At 37.8% G+C, this 27,015-nt stretch overlaps 7 protein-coding genes across 10 annotated transcripts; 3 read left to right on the top strand and 4 right to left on the bottom strand.

Annotated features, from left to right (window-relative positions):
• Positions 1–1,808: 1,808 nt before the first annotated feature.
• LOC133836585 (uncharacterized) lies at positions 1,809–3,231 on the top strand. The gene is made up of 2 exons (XM_062267162.1): positions 1,809–2,902; positions 2,972–3,231. The coding sequence occupies exons 1-2, from the start codon at positions 1,822–1,824 to the stop codon at positions 3,175–3,177; spliced, it is 1,287 nt and encodes a 428-aa protein (XP_062123146.1). The 5' UTR covers positions 1,809–1,821; the 3' UTR covers positions 3,178–3,231.
• Positions 3,232–6,376: 3,145 nt separating this feature from the next.
• On the bottom strand, positions 6,377–7,153 carry LOC133836587 (uncharacterized). 4 transcript variants are annotated; one of them, XM_062267165.1, is made up of 3 exons: positions 7,039–7,153; positions 6,532–6,980; positions 6,377–6,430 (listed from the first exon to the last, which is right to left on the bottom strand). In XM_062267165.1, the coding sequence occupies exons 2-3, from the start codon at positions 6,837–6,839 to the stop codon at positions 6,424–6,426; spliced, it is 315 nt and encodes a 104-aa protein (XP_062123149.1). In that variant the 5' UTR covers positions 6,840–6,980; positions 7,039–7,153; the 3' UTR covers positions 6,377–6,423. The 4 variants fall into 4 exon arrangements, with proteins under 4 accessions (XP_062123149.1, XP_062123150.1, XP_062123151.1 ...); XM_062267166.1 differs by having other exon boundaries at positions 6,532–6,926; positions 6,996–7,150; XM_062267167.1 differs by having other exon boundaries at positions 7,027–7,149.
• A 1,223-nt stretch (positions 7,154–8,376) lies between these two features.
• LOC133837767 (uncharacterized) lies at positions 8,377–9,909 on the top strand. Its single transcript, XM_062268627.1, is given in 3 exon segments — positions 8,377–8,501; positions 8,503–9,484; positions 9,554–9,909. Coding segments are annotated over 3 exon segments (1,290 nt in total). The 5' UTR covers positions 8,377–8,399; the 3' UTR covers positions 9,760–9,909.
• Positions 9,910–10,893: 984 nt separating this feature from the next.
• LOC133837894 (uncharacterized) lies at positions 10,894–12,444 on the bottom strand. Its single transcript, XM_062268808.1, has 2 exons — positions 11,277–12,444; positions 10,894–11,206 (listed from the first exon to the last, which is right to left on the bottom strand). Exons 1-2 carry the CDS (start codon positions 12,328–12,330, stop codon positions 11,010–11,012), a joined length of 1,251 nt encoding a protein of 416 aa, XP_062124792.1. The 5' UTR covers positions 12,331–12,444; the 3' UTR covers positions 10,894–11,009.
• Positions 12,445–14,450: 2,006 nt separating this feature from the next.
• LOC133836732 (serine-rich adhesin for platelets) lies at positions 14,451–20,959 on the top strand. The gene is given in 11 exon segments (XM_062267322.1): positions 14,451–14,603; positions 15,865–15,997; positions 16,071–16,234; positions 16,552–17,112; positions 17,224–17,495; positions 17,497–18,168; positions 18,227–18,431; positions 18,503–18,858; positions 19,161–19,180; positions 19,239–19,396; positions 19,456–20,959. Coding segments are annotated over 10 exon segments (3,660 nt in total). The 5' UTR covers positions 14,451–14,603; positions 15,865–15,870; the 3' UTR covers positions 20,581–20,959.
• A 705-nt stretch (positions 20,960–21,664) lies between these two features.
• On the bottom strand, positions 21,665–24,771 carry LOC133835494 (uncharacterized). The gene is given in 4 exon segments (XM_062265449.1): positions 21,665–21,719; positions 23,256–23,432; positions 23,496–24,121; positions 24,123–24,771. Coding segments are annotated over 4 exon segments (1,254 nt in total). The 5' UTR covers positions 24,554–24,771; the 3' UTR covers positions 21,665–21,699.
• A 233-nt stretch (positions 24,772–25,004) lies between these two features.
• On the bottom strand, positions 25,005–27,002 carry LOC133835493 (serine/threonine-protein kinase RIO2). The gene is made up of 4 exons (XM_062265448.1): positions 26,693–27,002; positions 26,256–26,634; positions 26,007–26,198; positions 25,005–25,951 (listed from the first exon to the last, which is right to left on the bottom strand). The coding sequence occupies exons 1-4, from the start codon at positions 26,898–26,900 to the stop codon at positions 25,093–25,095; spliced, it is 1,638 nt and encodes a 545-aa protein (XP_062121432.1). The 5' UTR covers positions 26,901–27,002; the 3' UTR covers positions 25,005–25,092.
• Positions 27,003–27,015: the final 13 nt, after the last annotated feature.

The raw sequence follows: 27,015 nt of genomic DNA, 5'->3' as shown, positions 1-27,015 counted from the left end.
TCATATTTAATTAATTATTGAATTTCAATAAAATGTAATGAGCCAACAAATTTTTTGGTACAAATACAGATAAACTATTTACGTACCACGAACTTTCAAATAGTCTCTTTACTTTAGTATACTTTTAGGCAAAAACTACAAAAATGAAATCACAATTTTGAGCTTTATATACCCTAAAAAATTTGTAAAGAGATGGTTGGATTTAATCGACTTGATAAAAACCCTATGAAACTTTGCAAGGAGAAGGATATATTGAATCGACTTGATAAAAATTAAAATCAAAATGGTTAAATCTACATTTATTGTTTATACAAAATAAAAAGTTAATTGTAAGTATTACGTTTTATAAAAATATACACAATAGGCAATCAATATTATTTTTAAACTGTTAGAATAGTAAAAAAATATTTGAATCTTGCAAACCAAAATTATATCGTTTAAGTTGTGCTTCTCTGTGGTTTGATCCAAAGATCTAACCATACTTAATTTCAAAATTTTTAAATAATAAATAATAAATAATTAAACATGATCTTCTCTAAACAAAATTTGTTAATGTTTTTAAGCTTGTAGATAAATATAAAATTTTGAAATATAAATAAACATATTTTGACATATTTATATGTAGATAGAAATTTGTATTCTACCTGAAATAATGGTAAAAATGATTTCTTCTTTCAATTATGAAGCAATAAAAACGAAAAAGGAAGTAATTTTTAATAAATTTTGTAAATTTAATTACACTTCATATGACGCCACTGATAAGAACGCCGTAATCAACAACTTAGCCAGCTGTGTGTTTCTTTGTGTATCTGTTTGGATAGGAAATCTAAGTGGCGTAGTATTTTAGTGCTTTCTGCTCTTATCACCGTTGTGATAACTTACACAAGAAAACGAGTTTGAAATCATTTAAAAAGCGACACGTCATGCAATGATAAAGGATTGAGATTTTAAAGGCTTTTGCTCTCAACCAAAAGATCTTTCGCGTATAAAGCGTTAAGCCATAGAAATGGTAAATTATACACATTTATATCGCGCCACAAGCAGAAAACGTGACTTATCTATGAAGGAGATATTCAACATAACCTAGAAAAAAATTAAAACGTCATCATTCATTTGATAAGCTTGAAAGCGTGCAAAATTTGACGGTAGACTATCTGGTTGATAAGGTGGGAAATACTTACATATACTAAACTAACAAGTGAGACTAACTTTATAAAGACGGGACGTTATTTGTTTATGGTTTATGGTTTTATTATGCAAATAGCTTGACGAGTTTATTAGTTGTCAAGCAGATGAAACAAATGTAAATTTTATATGATTTATAAAGAGCACCCGTGATCTGCAATAAAAAAAAACTAGCATTTTATTTTAATCATAACTACTATCTCATATAGTTAGGAATAGTAGTTGTTTTTCTTCTACGATGACTGAGCAGAATACTTGATTATATAGTATATGCATATATGCAATGTGTAAAAAATAGAAAATGAAAATTCACAGACACTTTTATACTATACTTTTATGTGCGAGAGGATTTGCGAAAGTTTTACAGTTAGAAAGAAACTTGTAAATAAACAAAGTTTTTTTTCACAATTTCTAGACCTTTCTTTTTAGAAACGAAATACTTTAACCGAATATCTTATCTTGTAATGAGTAAATATAATTTGCGAATATTGTGACTAATATCGTTGAAGATTATTTCCAATCTAAAAGAACATATTCGTTACGTAGTTACGTATACGACTAGATGGACGAGGACCACTTGTCGTTCTTATAAAAAGCGACTGCTGTTTGGGTTGTTGATACAGAAACATCACAGACATGGGCGAATCACGTAACGGTAACGGCAACGGCAACGACGCTGACAATTACCATCCTGCTCCACAGTGGCTTACTGTTCCCTATGTTGAGAACATTCTGCGTCGCTACAAAAAGGACGACGATCTCAATATCACCGATCTAAGCATTAAGCCAGCGACGGCCAAGGGTGAAAATTATGCTAGTGTTATGACTAGAATCAAAGTGGATTATGTGTGCAGTGGTTCCAATGCATCAGAAAGTGAAAACTTCATTGTAAAGACTACATATGAGAATGATCCCTTCATTTCGGGCATATTTGCCAGCTATCAGGCGAGCACCACCGAGATGGTCATGTATGATAAGATTCTGCCGCAGTTGAGTGCACTGTTGGATGGAACAGATAAATCGGAAAAACTATTCGCAAAGACGATTTACGTGGATTACGAGCATTCGGCTATCATCTTTGAGGATCTAGCAATCTGTAAATATGCTATTGGGGATCGTCTAATTGGCTACGACTTGGAATTCACAAAGCTGGCGTTGAGGAAGCTGGCCAAGATGCATGCTGCTGCTGCCGTGTTCAACGAACGTCAACCAGGTTTGCTGACCAAACTTGATCATGGCATTTTCAATCGCCATTCGCGAGGATTCGCGCCGATGTTTGAAAACTTTTTTGTTGAGGCCGTTGCCTTTGCTGCTGAGTGTCCAGAGCTTGGAAATCTTTATGCCGACAAACTGAAGCGTCTGAAGAATTTGGTTATGGAATACACCGAACGTGTCTACGATCCTAAGGATGATGAATTCAATACCTTAACGCACGGCGATCTGTGGGTCAACAACATAATGTTGAGACCAAAAACCGAAAACAGGGATCTGGACATGTTGCTCATTGACTTTCAATACTCGGCCTGGGGTTCACCAGCCATAGATCTTCATTACTTCTTTTCCAGTTCACTGCAGCCAGAGCTGCATAAACACATAAATGCTTTGATTGAATACTATCATAGTGTTCTTGTCGATACGTTGTGGGCATTTGACTTCACTGGCTATATACCCACGCTTCGTCAGATGTGGTTGCAATTGGAAAAGGGCAAATTCATGGGTGAGTACTTTAATTGAAGGTTTAAAACTGTCCAAGTCAACAATAAACAATTTAAATCCTCGATTACAGCCGTTACTTCTACACTTACCTGCCAGGCAATAATGATCAACGATCAGACTGCCGACGCCGATTTTAATGCCTTGATGTTGGACAATGAAAGAAGTCGAAACTTTAGAAAAGTGGCCTACAACAACAAGAGACTTCGGGAGAACCTTAAGTATTGGCTGCCCATTTACAACCAGTGTGGTCTGCTGGATGTCCAAGAATGGGAATAGTACTAAATTCTATTATTCTACTAAGTGACCCGGAACTTTGTTTCGCCCTTATGACAATAAATAAGCAGATTGTATTTTTTTTGTATTATTTCATGCATTATTATTTCTGTATTTTAGTACATAGGTTGCTCTTCACCTAAGTACCTTATGATAGACGACATTTTTTGTTTTATTATCAGACGCAAAAAACAAACAACGCAGATGATCTTCCAACCCGTGAACATGCCACGTACTCGTATAATTGACCATGGGAAAAACATGAATGTTCTAGATTTAAACCACAAACTTTTAAGGATTGGCCTTGTGATTTGTTGATAGTCATGGCAAATGCAAGACGTATCGGAAATTTAATTCTTTTAAATTCAAACGGCATATCGGTTGGGATTATCGGGATCCTCGGAATAAGAACTTCCTCACCTTTAAATTTTCCTATCATTATCGTAGCGTAAATTACATTGTTCATCAATTTTCTAACCACCAAACGCGTACCGTTTTGGTTGGTTTAGATTTCGAAGCATGATTACTACGGAGCCAACCTTTAGGCGTAAATTGTGCGGTGGTAAGCCAGGCACATCCAAAGAGTTTAAAAATTCAATTGGATAGTTGGTGGCTTCATCTTCATTTGTGACGCAGTCAATAGATTTGAATGATGGTGAATCTGTCCTTGTATCTACAAAATAAAAACCAGACAGTATTAACTGGGTTATAAATACTTTTTTCGGTGGGAGAGTAGAGTTCAGAATTAACAAATATTTTTGAGTGGGATAAATAAATTCTCGAGTGGCAGATTCGATCGTCTTGCTCGCGGCATTGCTGACTGTAGATAAATGTATAAATACATAGTATCATACATAAATATATGGTACGTTACGCTCACAGCCTACTTACTGTTATTCATTACTATAAGTGTAGCCATTTCGGTGGAGTATAATTCGCGCTTTCGAACGGGATAAAAAGTATCCTATGTCCGTTTCCTGGCTCTAAACTACCTCCCTACCAATTTTCACTCAAATCTGTTCTGCCGTTCTTGATTTATAAGTGGTCTAACATAACACGACTTTCTTTTATATATATAGATTATATATTATATTATATACATATTATTTTAATCATGGGATTAGCAAAACATATTTATATACAATAACTAGATTAATCATTTATTTTGAATATAAAACATTGAAACAAGCCTAAATATAGTATTACAGCACAGCTTTTAGTTTCTAGAATCTATTCATATTATTATTATTGTACATGGTTAGAGTCTTACTGGTTCTTTTAATTCCTTTACGTCAATTTTTTTGTAAAATTTATAAAAGATAGTGAATAATAATAATGTTTTATATTTTTGGACTTCATAATAAAGAAAAAAATAAAATAAATGAAAAGATACCAGCTCTTGGCTGTAAACTGATTTCATAATAATGTGAAAGACTTTTTTTGAGTATAAAATAATCTTAATAAAAAAACAAGTAAGAAAGTTACAGTAGAGTGTACTCGAGATACCCGCTACCAATTTTTAATAAGGGCAAAATATTGCGGTATTATTTTCAAAATATACCGAAAATACTAAAAAATACTAAAAATATGTCAAATGGTATGTTTGGTATATCGATATAGTACACAATTCAAAATATACCATAGACGGCACAATGTGCCAGATTGTCGGCCAAAGCAACTAAGACCCCTAGTAAGTAGGCGTTTTTGCCCATACAAAAGTATTTCTTTAATAACTTCTACAATTTTTATCTGATCGCAACCAAATTTTCAGGAATCATAACTAGTAGTTATATATACCAAAATTCGGTTGTTATTCGATTTTTTTGATTTACGGGGGCGGAAGTGGGCGTGGCAAAAATTTGAAACAGTCTCTGAGATCTAGGTGTTCATACGGACAGACACACAGACGGACTGACGGACATGGCTATATCGTCTAAGCTGTTGACGCTGATCAAGAATATATATACTTTATAGGGCCGGAGATGCCTCGTTCTACCTGTTACATACATTTCCTGCCGGCACAAAGTTATAATACCCTTCTACCCTATGGGTAGCGGGTATAAATACAAGAAAGTAGAGAGTTCAATGTTGAAAAGCTCAAACTCAGAACAAATATTTAAATATAACACATTTTAAAAAAAAAAAATACATTTTGAGTGCAATCATAAAAAGTGAAAACCAAATTTGGTAGCTTTATTTCTTATAATCTCAGAGATCAAGATTGGTGCTAAAAAAAATTGTATGTATGTATGTATATACTTTATGGAAGCGTGTCTGAAACATATATGTATACTTCTACTCTATATATGAGGCACAAACTGGAATTAGGAGAGGTAAAAACCAAACTGAAAAATTTATAAGAAGAAAAGCGATAAGCTTTCCGTTTATGTACACATGAAAACTTAAATGTTATTATTTTTAACTTAACTAGTTAATTGTCTACCATCTGATAGCCAGGCTATATAAAAACTAAATCTCTGTGCAAAGATATTTCGTAATAGGTTTCTGAGTAAGTACAGAGTTCTTTAACCGATGGTAGTGATACTTAACATAGATAAAAAAAGTTTTGGCACCACCTGCATTTTGAGAAAACTTTAATATGAAAACAGTTTTCATTATACAATATAAACACTCGCAAAGTAACAACAAATTAAGAAAAATATGATGTTCTAAATTACTTTTATTAGCACTTTTTATTTAATTTTATATTTTATATCACTTGGCATTACAGTTTGGATAGATACATTTTCGTAAACTTTTATTTAAAGTTATTATAATGAATATGTCATCACTGAAAACATATTAGCTATAAACTGAATTACATTTCATCGAGCAAGCCGCTTTTGTAGAAAAAAGGCAACAGCTTCCTCACTTTCTGTCGCATGACATCAGTTTTATGGAGTGCAACTTGAACTTCATTTCCACTGTGCAACATTGCAGGCAAGAATCAAAATGATGAAAACATAGCTGCATACAAATTAAAATAGGAATATGTCAATTAAAATCCAAAACACCTCATCATCAGCTGATTATATGTCTCTGACAATAAAAGTATCTTGCTTGGAACTACAACTGGAAGTCAAATAAAGTTGGAATTGCACCCTTATAATTTAGCTTCTGGTTTTCCCTGTGCATTGTTCTTGAACATCATAGTCGTCGTCCAGAGATCACCGTGGCACAAAATCACAAAATCACCCCTTGAGTTTCTCAGCATAGCGATCATGCAACTCCTTATCATCCTCCAAGGATCTAATTAAACCTCTCACCATATTCTGCATCACTGGCTTATATCCTCTGGTGTGGTTATTAAAAAAGCAACGGTCGTACTTCTCCTTGGGTCACCCAACTCCTGCTTCACTTTTGCAGCCAACTTGGAAAGCACCTCCTGGTACATATCCATTTCTCGCACATAGATGCCGTAGGGAGTAGATGCGCAGCTGGATCCTTGTGGCTCGCTGATTTGCCAGATCCTTGTCCTTAAACTCTACATTAATGCGCGTCATCACGCTGGCGTAGTTCTTCCCGTTAGCAGTCCCTGGAGTCACCTGTAATTCCATCAGTTGCAGTTTGGCATCCTTAAAGTACACGCGCAGCTTCTGTTCGACGTAATCGTGAGTAAGCCAGACGGGCGCCACATGAAACTCGTTAACAATTGGCTCAGGCATTGTGTGGTTTCTAATCTTACGATTCACAGATTCACCTTAACGTATAGAATTCTAATTTACGTTTGCGCCGCATCCACATTTTATCATCTTATATACAGTTATGGGACTGTGATAAGACGAAAGATGGAACCACGTCTATGACTATATAAAACTTACGTCTTTTATTTGGATTTAGCGTCTCTATTACCCATATAGATACCCTCAAATAATCTGTCCGGAGGGGTCGCCAGCTTTCGACGTGAACGCATGTCTACATTTTTTTATTTTGAATTTGAAATCATTTAAAAAGCGACACTTCATGCAATGATAAAGGATTGAGATTGTAAAGTCTTTTGCTCTCAACCAAAAGATCTTTCAGGAATAAAGCGTTAAGCCATAGAAATGGTAAATTATACCATTATATATAAATTATACCATTATACCTCCATAAATATGGAGGAGATATTCAACATAACCTAGGATAAAGTTAAGACGTCATCATTCATTTGATAAGCTTGAAAGCGTGCAAAATTTGACGAGAGACTATCTGGTTGATAAGGTGGGAAATACTTATGCTAAACTAACAAGTGAGACTAACTTAACACACGAATAAATAAAGGCGGGACGTTAATTGTTTATGGTTTATGGTTTTATTATGCAAATAGCTTGACGAGTTTATTAGTTGTCAAGCAGATGAAACAAATGTAAATTTTATATGATTTATAAAGAGCACGCGTGATCTGCTACAAAAAAAACTAGCGTTTTATTTTAATCATAACTACTATCTCATATAGTTAGGGATAGTAGTTGTTTTTGTTCTCCGATGACTGAGCAGAATACTTAATTATATAGTATATGCATATGTGCAATGTATAAAAAAAGAAAATGAAAATTCTCAGACACTTTTATACTATACTTTTATGTGCGAGAGGATTTGCGAAAGTTTCACAGTTAGAAAGAAACTTGTAAATAGACAAATTCTTTTTCACAATTTCTAGACCTTTCTGTTTGAAAACGAAATACTTTAACAAAATATCAATAATTTAAATTTCATAGGTAACCATATCTTATCTTGTAATGAGTAAACATAGTCTGAGAATTGAAGATTATTTCCAATCTAAAAGAACATGGAAAACTAAAATGGTCGAATTATATATTTCACACTTGAACTTTACTATAACCAGACATCTTTTCATCTAACTACTATATAATAATTCATAAATTAACGTGTAAGTAATACAAAGTAACTAAAATAAGATAAATAACTAAAATATTCCGATACAATTATTTTAAATGAACAATCTCGTTAAGCTCTGAATATGCCGCTTTTTCATCTAGACCATTGAATAACTTTCTGTGCGACCCTCGCATAAAGCACGCTTCATAGGGATTAAACGAAATATGAGCGTTTTGTTCGGGAGACAAAGGTACGACAATTGTCTTAATCTAGCTATTTTACTGCGATAATAAAGCGAAATATTCGTTACGTAGTTACGTATACGACTAGATGGACGAGGATCACTTGTCGTTCTTATAAATAGCGACTGCTGTTTGGGTTGTTGATACAGAAACATCACAGACATGGGCGAATCACGTAACGGTAACGGCAACGGCAACGACGCTGACAATTACCATCCTGCTCCACAGTGGCTAACTGTTTCCTATGTGGAGAACATTCTGCGTCGCTACAAAAAAGGACGACGATCTCAATATCACCGATCTAAGCATTAAGCCAGCGACGGCCAAGGGTGAAAATTATGCCAGTGTTATGACTAGAATCAAAGTGGATTATGTGCGCAGTGGTTCCAATGCATCGGAAAGTGAAAACTTCATTGTAAAGACAACATATGAGAATGATCCCTTCATTTCGGGCATATTTGCCAGCTATCAGGCGAGCACCACCGAGATGGTCATGTATGATAAGATTCTGCCGCAGTTGAGTGCACTGTTGGATGGAACAGATAAATCGGAAAAACTATTTGCAAAGACGCTTTACGTGGATTACGAGCATTCGGCCATCATCTTTGAGGATTTAGCAATCTGTAAATATGCTATTGGGGATCGTCTAATTGGCTACGACTTGGAATTCACAAAGCTGGCTTTGAGGAAGCTGGCCAAGATGCATGCTGCTGCTGCCGTGTTCAACGATCGTCAACCAGGTTTGCTGACCAAACTCGATCATGGCATTTTCAATCGCCATTCGCGAGGATTCGCGCCGATGTTTGAAAACTTTTTTGGTGAGGCCGCAGCCTTTGCTGCTGAGTGTCCAGAGCTTGGCAATGTTTATGCCGATAAACTGAAGCGTCTGAAGAAATTGGTTATGGAATACACTGAACGTGTCTACGACCCTAAGGATGATGAATTCAATACCTTAACGCACGGCGATCTGTGGGTCAACAACATAATGTTGAGACCAAAAACCGAAAACAGGGATCTGGACATGTTGCTCATTGACTTCCAATTCTCGGCCTGGGGCTCACCAGCCATAGATCTTCATTACTTCTTTTCCACTTCACTGCAGCCAGAGCTGCGAATTAAACACACAAATGCTTTGATTGAATACTATCATAGTGTTCTAGTGGATACGTTGCGGGCATTTGACTTTACTGGCTATATACCCACGCTTCGTCAGATGTGGTTACAATTGGAAAAGGGCAAATTCATGGGTGAGTACTTTAATCCAAGCTTCGAAACTGTTTAAGTCAATAATTAATAATTAAACTCCTCTATTGCAGCCGTGACTTCTACACTTACCTGCCAGGCTATAATGATCAACGATCAGACTGCCGACGCCGATTTTAATGCCTTGATGTTGGACAATGAAAGAAGTCGCAACTTTAAGAAAGTGGCCTACAACAACAAGAAACTTCGTGAGAACCTTAAGCATTGGCTGCCTATTTTTAACCAGTGTGGTCTGCTCGATGTCCAAGAATGGGAATAGTACTTAGTTCTATTATTTTATTATAACCGCCATATCTACATATTATTTTTTTAATCCTGGGATTAGCAAAACATATTTGTATACAATAACTAGATTAATCATTTATTTTGCATATAAAACATTGAAACAAATCTAAATACCGAAAAACAATATGGATCAATTTATTATCGTATTAATCCGGGTGGATACAGCATAGCATATAGATTCTAGAATCTATTCCAAATATATTATATACTTAACTGACTTGAAACCGTAATATGTTAGTTATGAATAATAATAATCTTTTATATTCTTGGACTTTCGAAGGAATATAAATGAAAAGATACCAGATCTTGGCTGTAGACTGATTTCATAATAATGTGAAAGATTTTTCTTCACTTTTTGAGTATTAAATAATCTTAATAACAAAAAATACAAGAGAGTCGAGATTTCAATGTTGAAACTCATAACAAATGGTTAAAGTATAACGGATATATTTTTTAATTTTATTGGATCGTGGTAAAATTAAAAAAATATATATTTTTTTTTTTGCGTGCAATCATAAAAAGTAAGAGACAAATTTGGTAGCTCTAACGCTTATAATCTCAAAGATTTAGATTCCACTCGGCTGTTGATGCTAATAAAAAATGTACATATGTATATACTTTATGGAAGCGTGCCACGTGCTGTCTGTAACATTTATCATACATATGTATGTCCTCTTCGCAGAAAGTTATAAAATCCTTCTACACTATCTATAAGCCACAAACTGGAGTAAAAACCAAACTGACAAATGTATAAGAGGAAAAGCGATAAGCTTTCCGTTTATGTACACATAAAAAACATAAATATTATTATTTTTAACTTAATTTGTTAATTGCCTACCATCTGATAATAAAGCCAGGCTATATAAAAAGTAAATCTTTGTGCAAAGAGATTTCGTAATAGATTTCTGAGTAAGTACAAAGTTCATTAGCCTACTTAACATATGTAGATAAAAAAGATTCGGCGACAGCTGCATTTTGAGAAATCTTTAACTTGAAAACAGTTTTAATCATACAATATAAAATGTGTACAGTCGCAAAGTAACAACAAATTAAAAAAAACTATGTTGTTCTAAATTACTTTTATTAGCACTTTTTTATTTAATTTTATATTTTATATCACTTGGCATTATAGTTTGGATAGATACATTTTTGTAAACTTTTATTAAAAGTTATTATAATTAATATATCATCTTTAAACTGGGAACATATTAGCTATAAACTGAATTACATTTCATCGAGCAAACCCCTTTTGTCGAAAAAAGGCAACAGCTTCCTCACTTTCGGTCGCATGACGTCAGCTTTATGGAGTGCAACTCGAACTTCAGCATCCTTCTCTGCAAAAGATGACGCTCTTTGAATTGAGAACTCTTCATTTCCACTGTGCAACATTGCAGGCAAGAAGCAAAATGATGAAAAGATAGCTGCAAACAAACAATATGTCAATTAAAATCCGAAATACATCATTATCAGCTAATTATATGTGTGTCTCACAATAGAAGTATCTTGCTTGGAACTGCAACTGGAAGTCAAATAGAGTCGGAATTGCACCCTTATAATTGAGCTTATTCAAGGCCTCCACAAGTTTTCCATAATAAAACTGCACCATTTCGATGTGGCAAATACCATCTTGCAAGGATGTGCTAAATAAATACTGAAGGTCGATTGCCGGAGAGTTGTAAACACTAAACTGGAAATCAATGAAGATCACATTTTCTGGTTTTCCCTGTGCATTGTTCTTGAACATCATATTTGTTGTCCAGAGATCACCGTGGCACAAAGTCACAAAATCACCCTTCTTTGGTATCATTGTCCTTTCGCCATAGTCCATAATATGCTCGACGACTCCCTTGAGTTTCTCAGCATAGCGATCATGCAACTCCTTATCATCCTCCAAGGATCTAATTAAAGCTTTCACCATATTCTGCATCACTGGCTTATATCCTCTGGTGTGGTTATTAAAGAAGCAACGGTCATACTTCTCAGCAAAGATTCCCGGTTGCCTTTCATTAAGCACCGCGGACGCGGCATGGAATTCAGCAAGCTTCTCTAACACTAGCTGCATGTGCTCGCGATCCAATTGCTTGATGCGATCTGCCACAAAGTACTTTTCCAATGACATATCCTCAAATATGATTGAATCGCGGTCGCGATCCACATTCACTGTGGCTGCAAAGAGCTTCCTTGGGTCACCCAACTCCTGCTTCACGATTGCAGCCAACTTGGGAAGCACCTCCTGGTACATATCCATTTCTCGCACATAGATGCCGTAGGGACCGAGTAGATGTGCAGCTGGATCCTTGTCAGCAAATGTGGTCTTTACCAGAAATGTGGCTCGCTGAATTGCCTGATCCTTGTCCTTAAACTCTACATTGATGCGCGTCATCACGCTGGCGTAGTTCTCCCCATTAGCAGTGCCTGGAGTCACCTGTAATTCCGTCAGTTGCAGTTTGGCATCCTTAAAGTACACGCGCAGCTTCTGTTCGACGTAATCACGAGTAAGCCAGACGGGCGCCACATGAAACTCGTTAACAATTGGCTCAGGCATTGTGTGGTTTCTAATCTTACGATTCACAGATTCACCTTAACGTATAGAATTCTAATTTACGTTTGCGCCGCATCCACATTTTCTCATCTTATATACAGTTATGGGACTGTGATAAGACGACAGATGGAACCACGTCTATGACTATATAAAACTTACGTCTTTTATTTAGATTTAGCGTCTCTATTACCCATATACATAGATGTTTGTAGCATTCTGCCTCGTCATCGCCGCGCCTCAATTAATCTGTCCGGAGGGGTCGCCAGCTTTCGACGTGAACGTGCATGTCTAGATTTTTTTATTATGTATTCCAAACAAAGTCCCACATTGTTTGCGAAGCATATACAACGTGGATACAGATTACTGCATAACAGAACTCACATGCATCTTAAAATTCTAGAATAAACTTTTATATTCTATTATTCTAGTTATTTATAAAGCTTATAGTTTAGTCGGCAAAATTAATTTAACCAATTGAATGGGTTATTTGCATATATGATACATATAATACAGTTGTCAGGGCACATGTTTCAGTCTACGTAGGGTAGGTTATATCACTAGACAATTTATCAATATAAAAAAAAATAACCGAAAAAATTTAATAAATAGCTGTACTAATTCCTTAACATTTGTTGAAGTATTTGAGAATTCAAGACTATATCTTCTATTATTCGGCAAATAAAAATTTGGTTAGAGAAACATTTATTAAAATATATGTACATTGCAGTCGTACATGTAACATTTCGACTAGTATATTCAAAATCATTACATATGTAAGTAATACCGAAGTTAACAATGTAAAACACAAATTCCTGAGACCATAAATGTATTTCACCACACAATAAAGAAAATACTAAAAGAGTCACTAACAAAATAATAGCAAAAAAAAGAAAGAAAACGATAAGTTTTACGTTTAAGTAAACAACAGTTTTATTTATTCAAATATTATTAAATTTGTATTGTTTGCCTAGCCAATAACTTAATATCGGGCAATAAACCCCGCACATTTAGCTACTTAATCCTTGTGCAAATATATTTCGTAAGAATCTCTTGAATGAGTAAAAGATTCTATTGTTATTCTTCGTGTCTCGTTTGACGGTGTAAGATAGTCAGACCTGTATAGCTAACACACACTCGTAATTTATAAAGTATAGCGTATATTTTCTTAGATATCTTAAGTAAACTTCTCTGAGACTCAAGAGACTGATTTCATCAATTTGGTGCCATTCTATTTAAGAAGTCTTAAGAAGTTTTTTGGTGATGCCGCTGCGTTTGCTGCTGAGTGTCCAGAGCTTGGCAATGTTTATGCCGATAAAGCTTCATTACTTCTTTTCCTCTTCACTGCAGCCAGAGCTGCGAATTAAACACACAAATGCATTGCTTGAATACTATCATAGTGTTGGGAAGAGTACTAAGTTATATTTTTCTACTATAACCGTCATATGTACATCATAGTTTTTATACCTGCTATCCATAGGGTAGAAGGGTATTATAAATCTGAGCCTCCAGGAAATGTGTGTAACAGGCAGAAGGACGCATATCCGACCCTATAAAGTATATATATTCTTGATCAGAGTCAATAGTCGCGATGATATAGCCATGTCCGTCTGAATGAACACTTCGATCTGAGAGATAGAGATATCTTTTTTTTTCAGCACTTGTTATGTTTGCACTCTCTATATAGTCCCTGAGATCTAGGTGTTCATACGACATACAGACAGGCATATCTATATCGTCTCGCCTGTTGACGCTGAGCAAGACTATATACACACATATGTACTGTATGGGGTCGGAGATGCTACCTTCTGTGGATAGCGGGCATACAAATTCTCATATGCAATGCGATAAGAAAATCATACACTAAGCAGTCAAAAAATCATTGAACTATTTTAAAAACTTCTTAGAGAGTTTTAAGATAAATACTTTATTTTGACACCAAAGAGCAGACAAATTTAAACGTTTCACATTTTTGAAAGGTTGCGCTTTGATAAATTATCGATTGCAATAACAGCCGCTTAACAGTCCTAATGTTGAGAACAGCATAACATAAACAGATGACGTGCCATTTTGAGTATAACATTTACCACTGCTGCCATTATGTGTGGTATATTCAATAATTCAATACTACTCACTACTCCCGGTCACACTGGACGGTGAATTTTCATTATTAGATGCGCCGCAGGTGAACCGAGCGTGGTTTTCGCGTTTGTTTTAAAGTTACGCGTTTTCATTGTGAAAAGTGAATATTTGTGCGAATTTTGTTTGCTTTATTTACGGTTAGTGTACGCTAATGTAATTGTATAGTTAAGAAATAGGTTGTATGTCTACTGTGAATTGTTAGCTCGTGCAATTAAAATTGTGAAGACGCTGTAGCGTCAGTCGCATACACACGAAAAATTTGCATATGTGAATACGCACACACAGACACCACGCGTAATTTGCAAAAGCGCCGCCGACCATAATTCCTAGCCCATTATTTGTCCTACATAAATATAATCAAGCTGTAAATTATATTATAAAAAAACGTGTGCGCATACGAAAAATTACAAAAACTCTCGTTCAGTTGTTGAAATTTTGGTAGCTATAGAAAATTACCGGTAAGCCGGCTCACACAAACACAAACAAACAGAATGCAGACACATGTTTAAAGTGTGAATTGCACTGGCAACAACAATTTTTGGCGTAAAATTAACTCTCGACTTGAAATTATGTACATGTGAACGAAGTATGAACTCAAACAAAAACAAACGTTAACCTGTAAATAAATTGTTTTGTTGGTTTTTTTTTTGTTATTGATAATTTGTAGGACCATTTTAATTATAATGTTGTGCGTTCACAATTAAGAATCGACAAAGCTTTGATTTGATTCGCGGAAACTTTGCTGATTGCAATTTCACCACCTAAGCTTCACCTTGACTTCATCGAAAATCGGTGTTTGAGTGCTTGTTTCTTTATGATGTCCGGTAAAAAATAAATACCATTTGCATAGAAAAGAAGACGAAGAAGAACGAATAAAGTGGTACAACAGTGATGGCTGTTGTTTTTTTGTCGATAGTCAAAAGTTTGGTTCTCTTACCTACTGCTTCTTTCTACTTTATCGTAAGCATCAACGGCAATTCCGTTTTGCAAGGCTTTTAAGTCTTTTTGCGTGATATGTTCTCGCTGTTTGGTCTGCTGGGTAAAAACTTAAGCATCTGCGTGTGTATTATTTACATGCACTTTTGTTGCGGCTTCCCTCAACTGTTAAAATTAACTGAATCATTTTGTTTTAATTCTGTTGAATATTAAAATAGTTGTGTTATTGTTGTTAGACATATATTTGGCTAAATTAGTTATTTTTATCTAAACAAGCGACTTCTGGAAAAATCTCTCACTATTTTTGGTCTGGGTATTATTTGGTCAAACTAATTTCGCTGCCTCCGTTCTATGAAATAGATCAATAGATGTTAAAAAAAAAGAAGTTAAAAATTTTGAATTATAAGACAATCATTTTTAATAATTATTAAATGTTACAAAACATGTTTTTTTTTTCATCAGGTGAGCATGATGAGCTTGCCATGTGACTCAATTGACGCGGGCAGCGATAGCCAAATGTCCAGCAATGATTCAACTTCGTTTGAGGATAATCGTTTAAACTATACCAGTGAATCGGACTCTACAAAATCAGATGGTAAGTCCAAATGTTTATATTTATATTCGAATTAACAATTAAAATCAAGCCAATTCGCTTCCCCCCTCAATAGCTTCATGTGCTGCTCGAACTCGCGGCAGATCGAAACGGAAGCGCACCAAGTCAAAGATGCGTAGCAATTCAAAGGATATGGCACTCGCTGGATTCACTGGCAGCTATCCAAAGATGTTGATCACAAACAGCAACGAAAGCAACTCGGATGCCGATGATGATCCGGTAAGTTTTTGTCAAAGCGCCTCAGTTACTTTAACTACACTTAACACTCAAAACATCTTTAACACTTCTACTACTGCATTCCTGCCACAGCACTTATATTATTTAATAATACCATATAACATGCTTCACAAACATTTAATTGGATTAATCTGATTTTGATGACGCGGCTTGCTTGCGTGTGCCTGCTTCTTTATTTTTTTCTGCAAACATTTGCCATGTATTCTTCTGTATTTGTATTTCTATTCTGTGTCTCTCTCTCTCTCCCATGTTCTTTTTTCACGTACATTTATATATGTATATATATATTGTATGCGTAGCAGCTGCCCGCTGATCTAAAAGCCATCTGTGCCACAGGCCTCAGCGTATTTCCCAGAGAGGAACTGCAGTCGCAGCCGCCATCAGAGTCCGAGTCGCCACAAACTTTGGGGCGGCAACGACGATGGCGGCGTCGGAATTCGTCGTCGTCTTCTTCTTGCTCCGCTTCTAGTACGTCGTCGTCCAATTTAGTCAATAAAACGTTAGCGAACTCCACGAGCCCAGCAGCAGCAACGACGACGACGATGTCGACAATCGCAGCAGGAGCAGACACAACAGCAGCAACCACAACAACAATCACATGTACAAATACGTTAAATTCGACTATCGACTATCCTAAGCCAACCAACGACAACAACAGCGTCGATAACAAGGACGATCACAAGGACAATAGTAGTTTGTCAAACGTTGTCGATAGTCTAGCATCAGAAGAGCAACATCAAGAGCAACCAGCCACATCATTTGAACTGAAACCTCAACCAGAAACACCATCTCATCCTCCAGAGCCTGAACCAGAGCCACAATCTGAATCTTCAGAACCACAAACTGAATTGCCTAACAAGGTGGAAACTAGGGATTTAGTTAACCACTTATTACACCAACTAATCTATTTCTATGTTTTTTTCTTTCCCACTCCTCGGTCTCCCTATCTCTCTCTCTCTTGGCTTTGACAGAAGCGCAAGAAATATGACAACGATGCTGCTGGCGAAGTTTCTTTGCTGCATCCCCAGTTACCAACGCAGGAGGAAACCTCAAATGGCTCTTTGACAAATAACGATACTAGCTCGCGTAAACGAAGCTTCAACGGGCAAGTGAATGAGAATATGCGCATGCGCTCCAAATCGATGTACCACTCTAACAACGACATCGATATCGGGCTACGTAATGCACGCGCTCGCAGCGTTGGCACCGTAAACGAAGAGAATCTAGCTCCCCCTTCAGATTAAGGATAACAGCCGCTCGACTCCAACTGACGTTACAAACGATACTGGAAATTCGATCGTGCGTCGTCGTTCGATTGCGGCCAACAAGCTGCCGTCTACTGATAACTATTATAAGCTGCCCTTTAAATACGGTTGGAAGCGTGAGCTGGTGATGCGCAGCGGCAATAGTTCGCAGTCGGCGTCTCGTCAGCGTGCCGATGTCGTCTTCATATCACCAGCCGGCAAAAAGATGCGATCTCGCGATGACATTATACCGCTGCTGAGCGGCGAACTGACCATCGATCATTTCTGCTTCCAGCGCGCGCTGCAGAACGCTGGCGAGGAGTTTGAGACAATGCGCACCGCTCAGCCGGCGGTGGAGCATCGCAAATCGATGGCAGCTGCCAAGCAGTTGCGCGAGGAGCAGCAGCAGCAACTCAAGTCTCAGCCGAAGCAATCTCAGTCCCATCCGAAGACGCCAGCAGTAGTCAAGGAAGTGCCACAGACCCCTCCAGCCGAGCTGGTGTCTGGCAAGCGTATACCCAAGCCAAAGGCCCCCAAGGGCGCCAGTCCCCCGCCACAGGGCTGGACCCCGACTATGGCCGTCAAGGGCAATGCGCGCGTCTTGGCTGCTAGCAACAGCAACGATGGCGGTGGCACCGGCTCCCCAGGCAGCCACACTGCACGCAAGCGCAGGTAAGCATTTAATCAATTAATTTTGCTAATCAATTGCGAAACATTCTCCCTTCGTCAGCAGCAATCAACACACAAAGTCAAAGCAGTCAAAGGCTGCGGAATCAAAGACACAAATGTTCCATCAGCAGGGTGGCGTATTTCCGCCTAAGCAACTGGTTGACAACACCATGGTCTGTGCTGTTTGTATGTCGAGCATCAAGGATAAAAAGCAGGCCTTTGCAATGGGCGCATCGAATGGCAAGACCGACAAATACGTTTGCACGGTAAGCGCGACACATTTCTTACCAATTTTAAGCAACAAATTCTTAAGTATTATCTACACCCCACGATATAGAGTTGCATTAGGCCCGGATCGTCACTGGCACACGCCAACAAAAAGGAGATGGATAAGGAGAAAGAGAAGGAAAAGGAACCTATAGATGAGAATGTTAATGCCAACAACTTAGGCACAAATGATTCAAGCTATCAAAACTCATTCAGCTACAAAGAAGCGCTAATGGAGCTGAGTGGCAATAGCAGCAGCAGCTTGGCTGAAATTGCAGAGATTACAACACCTTGCGCATTGCCGCCGGAGCAGCTGTTCAACGAGTCGCCCGTAAAAGTCACACCGAAGCCACAGGAAATTGTTGTCATCAATGGTCGCAAGGCTGTCGCTGTTTATGGACCGCCTCAGCGTGCCCAGTTGCAAGTGTGAGTCCTGAGTGTCGAACTAAAGGGAAAAATCATCATCAACGCAATCCTGCTGCTGCTCTGATCAGTTCGGTTCAGTTTCAGTCTTTGTTTATTTACAATATATTCCTTAATTGTTGAAAAACAAGTGTCGGTTAGCGAAGATTTTACAAACTAGTTTAGTTGCTGATCTTCCAATAACACAAAGAAATAATTGTTGGACCCAATGAAATGCTAACAACTTGCGGATGTAATCAAAAGTTAAAACTTTAAAAGCAAAACGATGCTGTCAGCTTAGATAAGTTGAAGTTTCAATTGAACAGAAGACTGTTACTTACAAGTTGTATATAAAGTTATAAGTTTTTCATATTTTCAATTATTTTTATTTTTGATTGTTACAGCATTGCACGTGAATCAAACTTGGTCAACTTGGAAAAGTTTTATGGCACGCACTTTTCTAATGGAAAAAAATAATATTGAAAGCATTGTCCAATCCGTGTCTTTGGGGAACATTAACTGCCAGGTGCTGTTGGCTGTGATGAAGACACTGGACTTCCATGTAAGTTTGACGACCACACAAGAAGTAATGACAGTAGCCTAATTGAAATTTGCTTACAGGATCGCGTGCGCATGTCGAATGTGTGCAATACTTGGGCCATGATTGGTCGCGATCGCAACGTTTGGCGCACAGTCATGTTGCGCGACACTCATGTGACCAACTGGACGCTCTGCTTGCGTGACATGGTACGCTATCGCACCCGTGAACTGGATATGATGGGCGTCAAGATGGACAACCCCAAATTGCGCATGGAGGGCGATTTGCGTAGCTTGAAATCATTGCGTGTGCTTCGAACGGATGCCACAGACGCCGAGTTTATTCAGCTGATACTGAGGCGTTTGTCGCGTCTCGTCGAGCTGCGCGCTACTTGCACCAGCCGCAGCCTGAACTTGTCCCACGTTGACAAGATGTCGGAGCTGCGAGTGCTGCGCATTCGCATGACCGAGCCGAAGGCCAGCATCGTTTCCCTGGCGCCCATGCAGTCATTGAACAAATTGCGTGAGCTAAGCTTGCGCGGCGTCAACAACATGAGCCAACTGGACTTGCTCCATCTAAAGGGATTGCGGCAATTGGAGACCCTTTTACTGGGCTCCTGTCGTGGCATGAAAACGCGAACCTTTGGCGAAGAGGTGCTGCCTAACCTGAAGCGTCTGCGTCATTTGCGAGTCGAGAATAACGGAAATCGTTCGTTTATCATCAACGAGATTATGGGTGGCCTGGCCGCTGGTGGCACTGTGCAGCGTTTGGAGCTGATCAACGTTAATGTGGATAAAGACTTCAGTAGCCAGCTCACCAATTGCAAATCCGTTAAGGAGCTGCTCTTGATGCCCAATTTCATTCAGAATACCGCCTACATGGTGCACTACATCATGCAGGCCATTAATGATAACAGCGAGCAGCTGATGGTTTTCCGATTGGGTCTCAGCTTTGAGCTGCTCAGTGCGACTCGCGCCTTGGCCATGAATCCGGAGAAAGACTGCATCCCAGTGGTACTACCGATACCAGGCGTGCCGGTGAACGACAAGCTGAATAACTCGGCGGAGCCAATTGCCTATTTGCCGGTCGATCGCCTCGAATCGATACTGCACCACATGATGCCGCAGGCCTGGCTGACAGTTGCAAAGGTGCCGCAAAGCGAAATAACAAACCTTAAGTTCCTGTCGGCCCCAGTTAACGTACACTAGTTAGTTTGTAAATAACAGTAGTTTAGTAATAAGATTAAGATCATCATTTTCGTGTGAGCGAGAAACGAACCAATAGCGACCATGCGTGAATTGATCGCGACTCCTCCCACCTACGGTTATTCTTTGAGAGAATATAGACTGAATGAATCGTCTTTTAATTTCGTTATTACATCATCATATGAAACTACAAAAAAACCCCAGATCAACCATTTAAAGATACCGATAGCAGCCACCATATAAGAAACTTCTCAAGTTGCCACATGCTTAACACCATAACCATAAATTATGCTACACACACCTGAAAAAAAAACTACACAGCAAATATTTTTAGTTTTCTAATTACAAAGTTCTGTAACACTTATACATATATTTTAATTATATTTATAAAATATAAACATAATATTGCGTTTTCTTCGGACATTCCATGAACTCTTCTTATCAATTTTAATTTCTAAGCTGTCGAATCGCTTCTAGAGATCTTTGCAAAGGAGGCACACTTTATTCAGATTTAATGGATGTAGATTTTTGTCGATGACTTGAAGCTGCCGTGAAAGGCTGAAAAAGACAAACACCAGGCGAACAGAAATCAGCAGCAAACAAATATTCTTTTAATTAATTAAACAAATATTAATTTTAATTAGAGGCTCATATGTTATATTAATCAAAGCTACGTATTCAAATTTTATGATAGAATCCCGCTCGCGGTTCTCATTCACTGTGGCTGCAAACAGTCGCCCAACTACTACTTCTCTACATTTTCTCATCTTATTTACAGTTAGGGTGATAAGACGACAGATGGAACCACGTCTATGACTATATAAAACCTACGTCATTTATTTAGATTTAACGCCTCTATTACCCATATAGATGTTTGTTGCATTCTGCCTCGTCATCGTCGCGCACAATTAATCTGCCCGGAAGGGTCGAAAGCTTTACACGTGAACGTGCATGTCTAGATTTTTTTATTAGGTATTCCAAACAAGGTCTTTCATTCTTCAAATTGCTGACATTTTTTTTTCCAGCCTTAAGAATCCTTATCCTATAGATGCATTTGAACATCAGATTATATTTAAACTATCAATTTTTTTGAATTTTTCTTTATTTACAAATATTTTTAATCTAAATGTCATCTAATAAGCCTAAACGATCAAAAATTTGCAAAAACCTCTTAATTTTCTGTCTTGTTTTATGCAAGGAAACACGTACAGTATCATCTTATTTTAAAGGAGAAATGCCCCTTTGTATGGAGAGCTCTTCCTTTCCGAGGTGCATAATGCATGGGAGGAATCCAGGGCTGCAAAAATAGCTGCAAAGTAAAAAACATATATGTATGTATTAAAGATCTCAATTGAAAAAAGAACGAGCTTGGAACTGTAGCTGAGATTCGGTATGTGACCCTTGAAATTGAGATTCTTCAAAGCCTGAACAAGTGAGTTACAGTCACTAAACGGAAAGTCTATGAAGATTACATTGTCTGGTCTTCTTGATCATAATTGTGAAACATTATATTCGATGTCCAAGGCCAGAGCTACAATTTGTTTTTTTTTGTTATTCCTTCAAGCGTATCATGCGAAATTTCAAAATCAAAGCAAAGCAAAGCAACTACAACGCAGGCAAAGATTACAACATAATACAACTCGGAAGCATCTAAAAGCTCTAGAATATACCTTTAAATTTCATCATTATAGTAAATTATAAGACAAATAATTTAGATTACACTACTAATTTAACTAATTGAACTGGTTGTTTTAATAAATACTTTATCAAATGTGATCGAATATTTTTAGGGTTGCGAATTTTGGTTACTTCCCTATGCGATTAGAATTAAGATTAATTTATGTTTTATAGGCAAATTGTTATAACTATGTAAAAAATGATTGCTTTTTTATATATGTACTTTCAATTAAGTATGCAAAGTTCACTAGACCAGACCACCACGAAATATACAAACTTCAGTGAAAATAAAAAGAAAAAACCAACAAAATGATAGCAAGGAAAGCGATCAGTGTTACTTTTAAGTAGACAACAGATTTTTTTATTCGAATATTATTACATTTGTATTATTAGCATGGCCAGTAAGCTAATAGTATACGCACATTTAACGACTTAATACTTGTGTAAACATATTTCATAACCATTTCCTGAATAAACAACCATTCAATTTTATTTTTTTCAAGATAAAAGACTCTAACATATTGTTATATTTTATGTCTTGTTTCGGATGTGTAAGATCTACATATATTACCAACACACAGTCGGAAGCCATAAAGTATAGTGCATATTTTATTGTGTTTTATATCTCAAGTGCTTCTTTCAGACTCATGAGACTCTTATCTTATCGATGGATTTAAATATCGGTGTATCTAGGGGAAATACAGTAAATTGCGGACACCTTCATTTTATGCGACTCTTAATTTTGTGTAATTTTCCGTAAATATTTAACTGTTTTAGGCGGACACCCTGTTGAACGGACGCAGAAATGTTATTTAGCGAATGCTTGCAGCCCAAATCCGTGCAAATTTTGTCATTGCCACTACCCATAGTTTATAAAAATTTAATTTTGTTTTGTATATTTTTAAAGAACATTAACCTTATATTATTATTATTATTATATTATTATATTTCACAATATACTTTATTCATTTAAAAATAAATTTACATATCATCCAACAAACCCAAGCGATCAAAAATTGGCAAAAACCTCTTAATTTTCTGTCGCATGATTTCGGTTTTATAAAGAGAAATTCGCACCGCTTCAGCTTCTTTTGAGGGACAAACTGCTCTTCTTATGGAAAACTCGTCTTTTCCCATATGCAACATGCAAGGTTGAAAAGCAAAGGCTGCAAAAATACCTGCAAAAAGTAAACAATGTATTACAAAATTGGTTATCAATTGAAATAAGATCGGATACGTACCATAAAAAGAGCGAGCTTGGAACTGTAGCTGAAAGTCAAAAAGACTTGGTATGTGGCCCTTGAAGTTGAGATTCTTCAAAGCCTGAACAAGTTTTGTATAATAGAATTGAACCATTTCGGTATGGCAAAGATCGTCTTGGAAAGATGTGCAGAAAAAGTAATGTAAATCTATAGCCGGTGAGTTCCAGACACTAAACTGAAAATCTATTAATAACACATTGTCAGGTCTTCCTTGTGCGTTGTTATGGAACATCATATTCGCTGTCCAAAGATCACCATGGCACAAGGTCAAAAAATCGTCCTGCTTTGGTTCCATTAGTCTTTCGCAATATTCCATAATATGTTCAGCGACTCTTTTGAGCTTTTCTCCATAGCGTGGATACAGCTCCTCATCATCTCTAAGGGATAGTTTCAAAGCTTTTATCATATTCTCCATCATGGGCTGATATCCTCGGGTGTGTTTATTGAAGAAGCATCGTTCGTATTTATCCGCAAATATGCCGGGTTGCCTTTGGTTAAGCACCGTGGAAGCTGCGTGGAATAAGGCCAGTTTTTCCAATGCCAATTGAGCGTGCTCGCGATCCAATTGCTTTATACGATCAGCCACAAAAAAGTTTTCCAAAGGAGAGATCCTGAAATATGATCGAGTTACGCTCTCGATCCACATTCATTGTACCTGCAAACAACTGCTGGTAATGATCGCCGAGGCTCTGCTTCAGAATATCTGACATCTTGGGCAGCACTTCTTCATACATGTTCATTTCTCTGACATAAATGCCGTAGGGCTCCAGCAAATAAGCCGTCGGATCCATGTCAGCAAATGTAGTCTTCACCAGGTATGTATCCTTCGTGTTCTTCACAGTTTTGTCCATGTATTTCACATTTATGCGCGTCATCACACTTGAATAATTTTCTCCATTCGCTGTGGCTGGCTGAATCTGCAGCTCCTGCAGCTGTAGAGTCTTATCCTTGAGATGCAATCGCAGTTTCTGTTCGACATAATCATGTGTAAGCCAAACGGGCGCCACATGGAATTCGTTAACAACTTGCTTGGGCATTTTGTATTGTTTTATTGCCGGCTCTTGAACTTGATATCAACAGGTGTTGCTTACGAGTGTTCTTGTATATCCGGATGCGTTTGCTTTTATATTAAGATTTCCTTTGACGATAATCAGACTCTATTGGGCCACGTCTTTTATTTGCATAATGTTTATTGCCGTTGAGAAGCTTATAGAGATGATATTGTATTTGTAAGAATTGTGGTGCTTTGTGATTACCGCTCCCCAATAAATCTATCTCGAGGGGACTCTCTCTGTGCTTATAAGCTAGTTTGCTTTTAGTCCCGTGCTTGCGCAACGTGAACAACGTTTTAATCAAACTTGACTTGCAAATTTGAAAAAAATCTTCTGTTGAACTACATATAAGAAATTATATCAAGTAAGTATCTATTTCACCATTATTTTCAAGATTACGAAATCATTATTAGCAGTTGCAAGTAAAAGTCTGACCTTAGTAAATCATATATGTAAATATTTTAATAGATTTGTATCGATGATTATATACATAAGAGTTTATCGAAGCGACAAATCAAAATGAATTAAAAATCCCAGCCCGCGTATTCCTTGACCACATCTTTGTTCTCCTTACGATGACGATGCACAGCACTTGCTTCTCCCTTGGCAACACAGCGCTTGCGATGGTCGCGCCTCTCCCTTATATCCATGTTACGGCGTATGCGATCCGTGATCACTGAGGGAGCTATTGTGCTGGCTGTGGTGGAGTAGGAACGCTGACTACGCGCATCGTTAAGCATCTGTTCGACCATTTTGAGGCGATACATGCGAGAATTGGGATCGAGACCGGCCAGTTCAGGCATGTCATCTGTCTCCAAGTCATTGGAACTGATGGAATGCGCATCTTCAACTGCTTCTGTTGTTGTTTCCGCTAGAGTCGGCACTGCTTCTATGGGTTTCTCGATGACTTCTTCGATTGGGGCGATAGTTTCGATGTCTTTTGGTGCTGCAGCTAAGGTCTGATCAGAGACTTCGGGACCTACACTCAGATTACCCAAGTACTGTGTACACGATTCAATGTAACGCCTAATAGCATCATCCGATTTCTGTGTAACTTTCGTCTCACTGTACGAGACTTCATTCTCCAACTGTCTCCGATACTCGTCAATTTCGGCAGCAGCAGGCACCAAAGTTGGTGGTTCATCATCACCAGCTTGTTCCTCGTTTTCCTCCTCGTCCGGGTGTTCGTCGAGTTCAACCATGCCGTATTCCTGCAGCAGCTCTTGCTCCATTTCCTTGGTGAAACCATAGCCAGTGCAATGTACCTCAGCGTCCAGGTCATCCTCACGAACCAAGTCACTGAACTTGGGATAATCCTCGCTTTCGTACCCAAACTTGCGACGGAACATTTCACGAACACAGTTCACGTCACGCTCAAAGAAGCTATAAACGATTGAACCATATAACAAAAAATAAAGACTTTTTTATCTTCACTTACAATTTAGCATTCTCGTGAGAAGTGGACATCATCTGTGGGAAATCAATGAGAATAGGTTTGCCTTCGTCGGTGACCATCAAATTGAATTCATTGAAATCCCCGTGAATAACTCCTGAATTGCCTAGACGCACAATGAGATTCATGAGGTCATCATAAACCTGCGGGGCATCCAGCAGCTCATGTACTTGTGTCCTAAAAATACAACAAATTAATTTAAACGTGAATTGTTTTGCATTGCAATTCACTCACATTGGCCAGCCTTTGACTAGATCCATAAGCACACAGTGGCGATTGAAATCAATGGGCTTGGGCACGGGAAAGCCACGATCATACAGCGCCGACATGTAGGCAAACTCACGAGTCGCCGAGATGCGCGACAAATACAACCAGGATGCCTTATGTCTGCGTCCATGATAATCCCGTTTTGACTTTACATTGCGGAAGCAAGTGCGACCTAAACGATGCAATTTAAGGCAAATGGGCGTACCATCCTCGTCAGCAACCACATAGATGTTCGATTCCTTGCCAATGCCGATCTGGTTACCAAAAGAACTCACAGATCCACGCAGCGTCAAGGATTTTAGTGCAAGATAATCGTAGCCTGTGTTCGTCAAGCGATAACCGTCATCTACAAAATAGTTACTCAACATTAGCAAGAGAACTTAGGTCTTTCGAAGTAAACTTACATCTCTTGCCTCTCTCGTAGGATAAGAGTTTGTGCTTGCACAACTCCTTGAGCAACTTGTGGACTCCACCTGTCTTGAGGTTCGCAATGGCAGCGGCCAATGGACCGGGCACCAGTTCGTGATTCTTCATGCCCATTTCGATAGCTGTCAGCACACGAAAGTCCTCTCTGGTCAGGTAGCGCAACACCGTAACATTTAATTTTCCCATAATTATTGTTTATCTTTTTGTTAATCAAATGCGTACATTTATGTTTTGCGTGCTACACGTGCAAGTATTTCGATTAAACGTAACAATGGAATTTTATCGATTGTAGTTACAAAAA

Source organism: Drosophila sulfurigaster, chromosome 2R (assembly GCF_023558435.1).
Source record: "Drosophila sulfurigaster albostrigata strain 15112-1811.04 chromosome 2R, ASM2355843v2, whole genome shotgun sequence".
Classification (NCBI taxonomy): domain Eukaryota; kingdom Metazoa; phylum Arthropoda; class Insecta; order Diptera; family Drosophilidae; genus Drosophila; species Drosophila sulfurigaster.
This window is presented reverse-complemented; position numbering and strand designations above follow the sequence as displayed.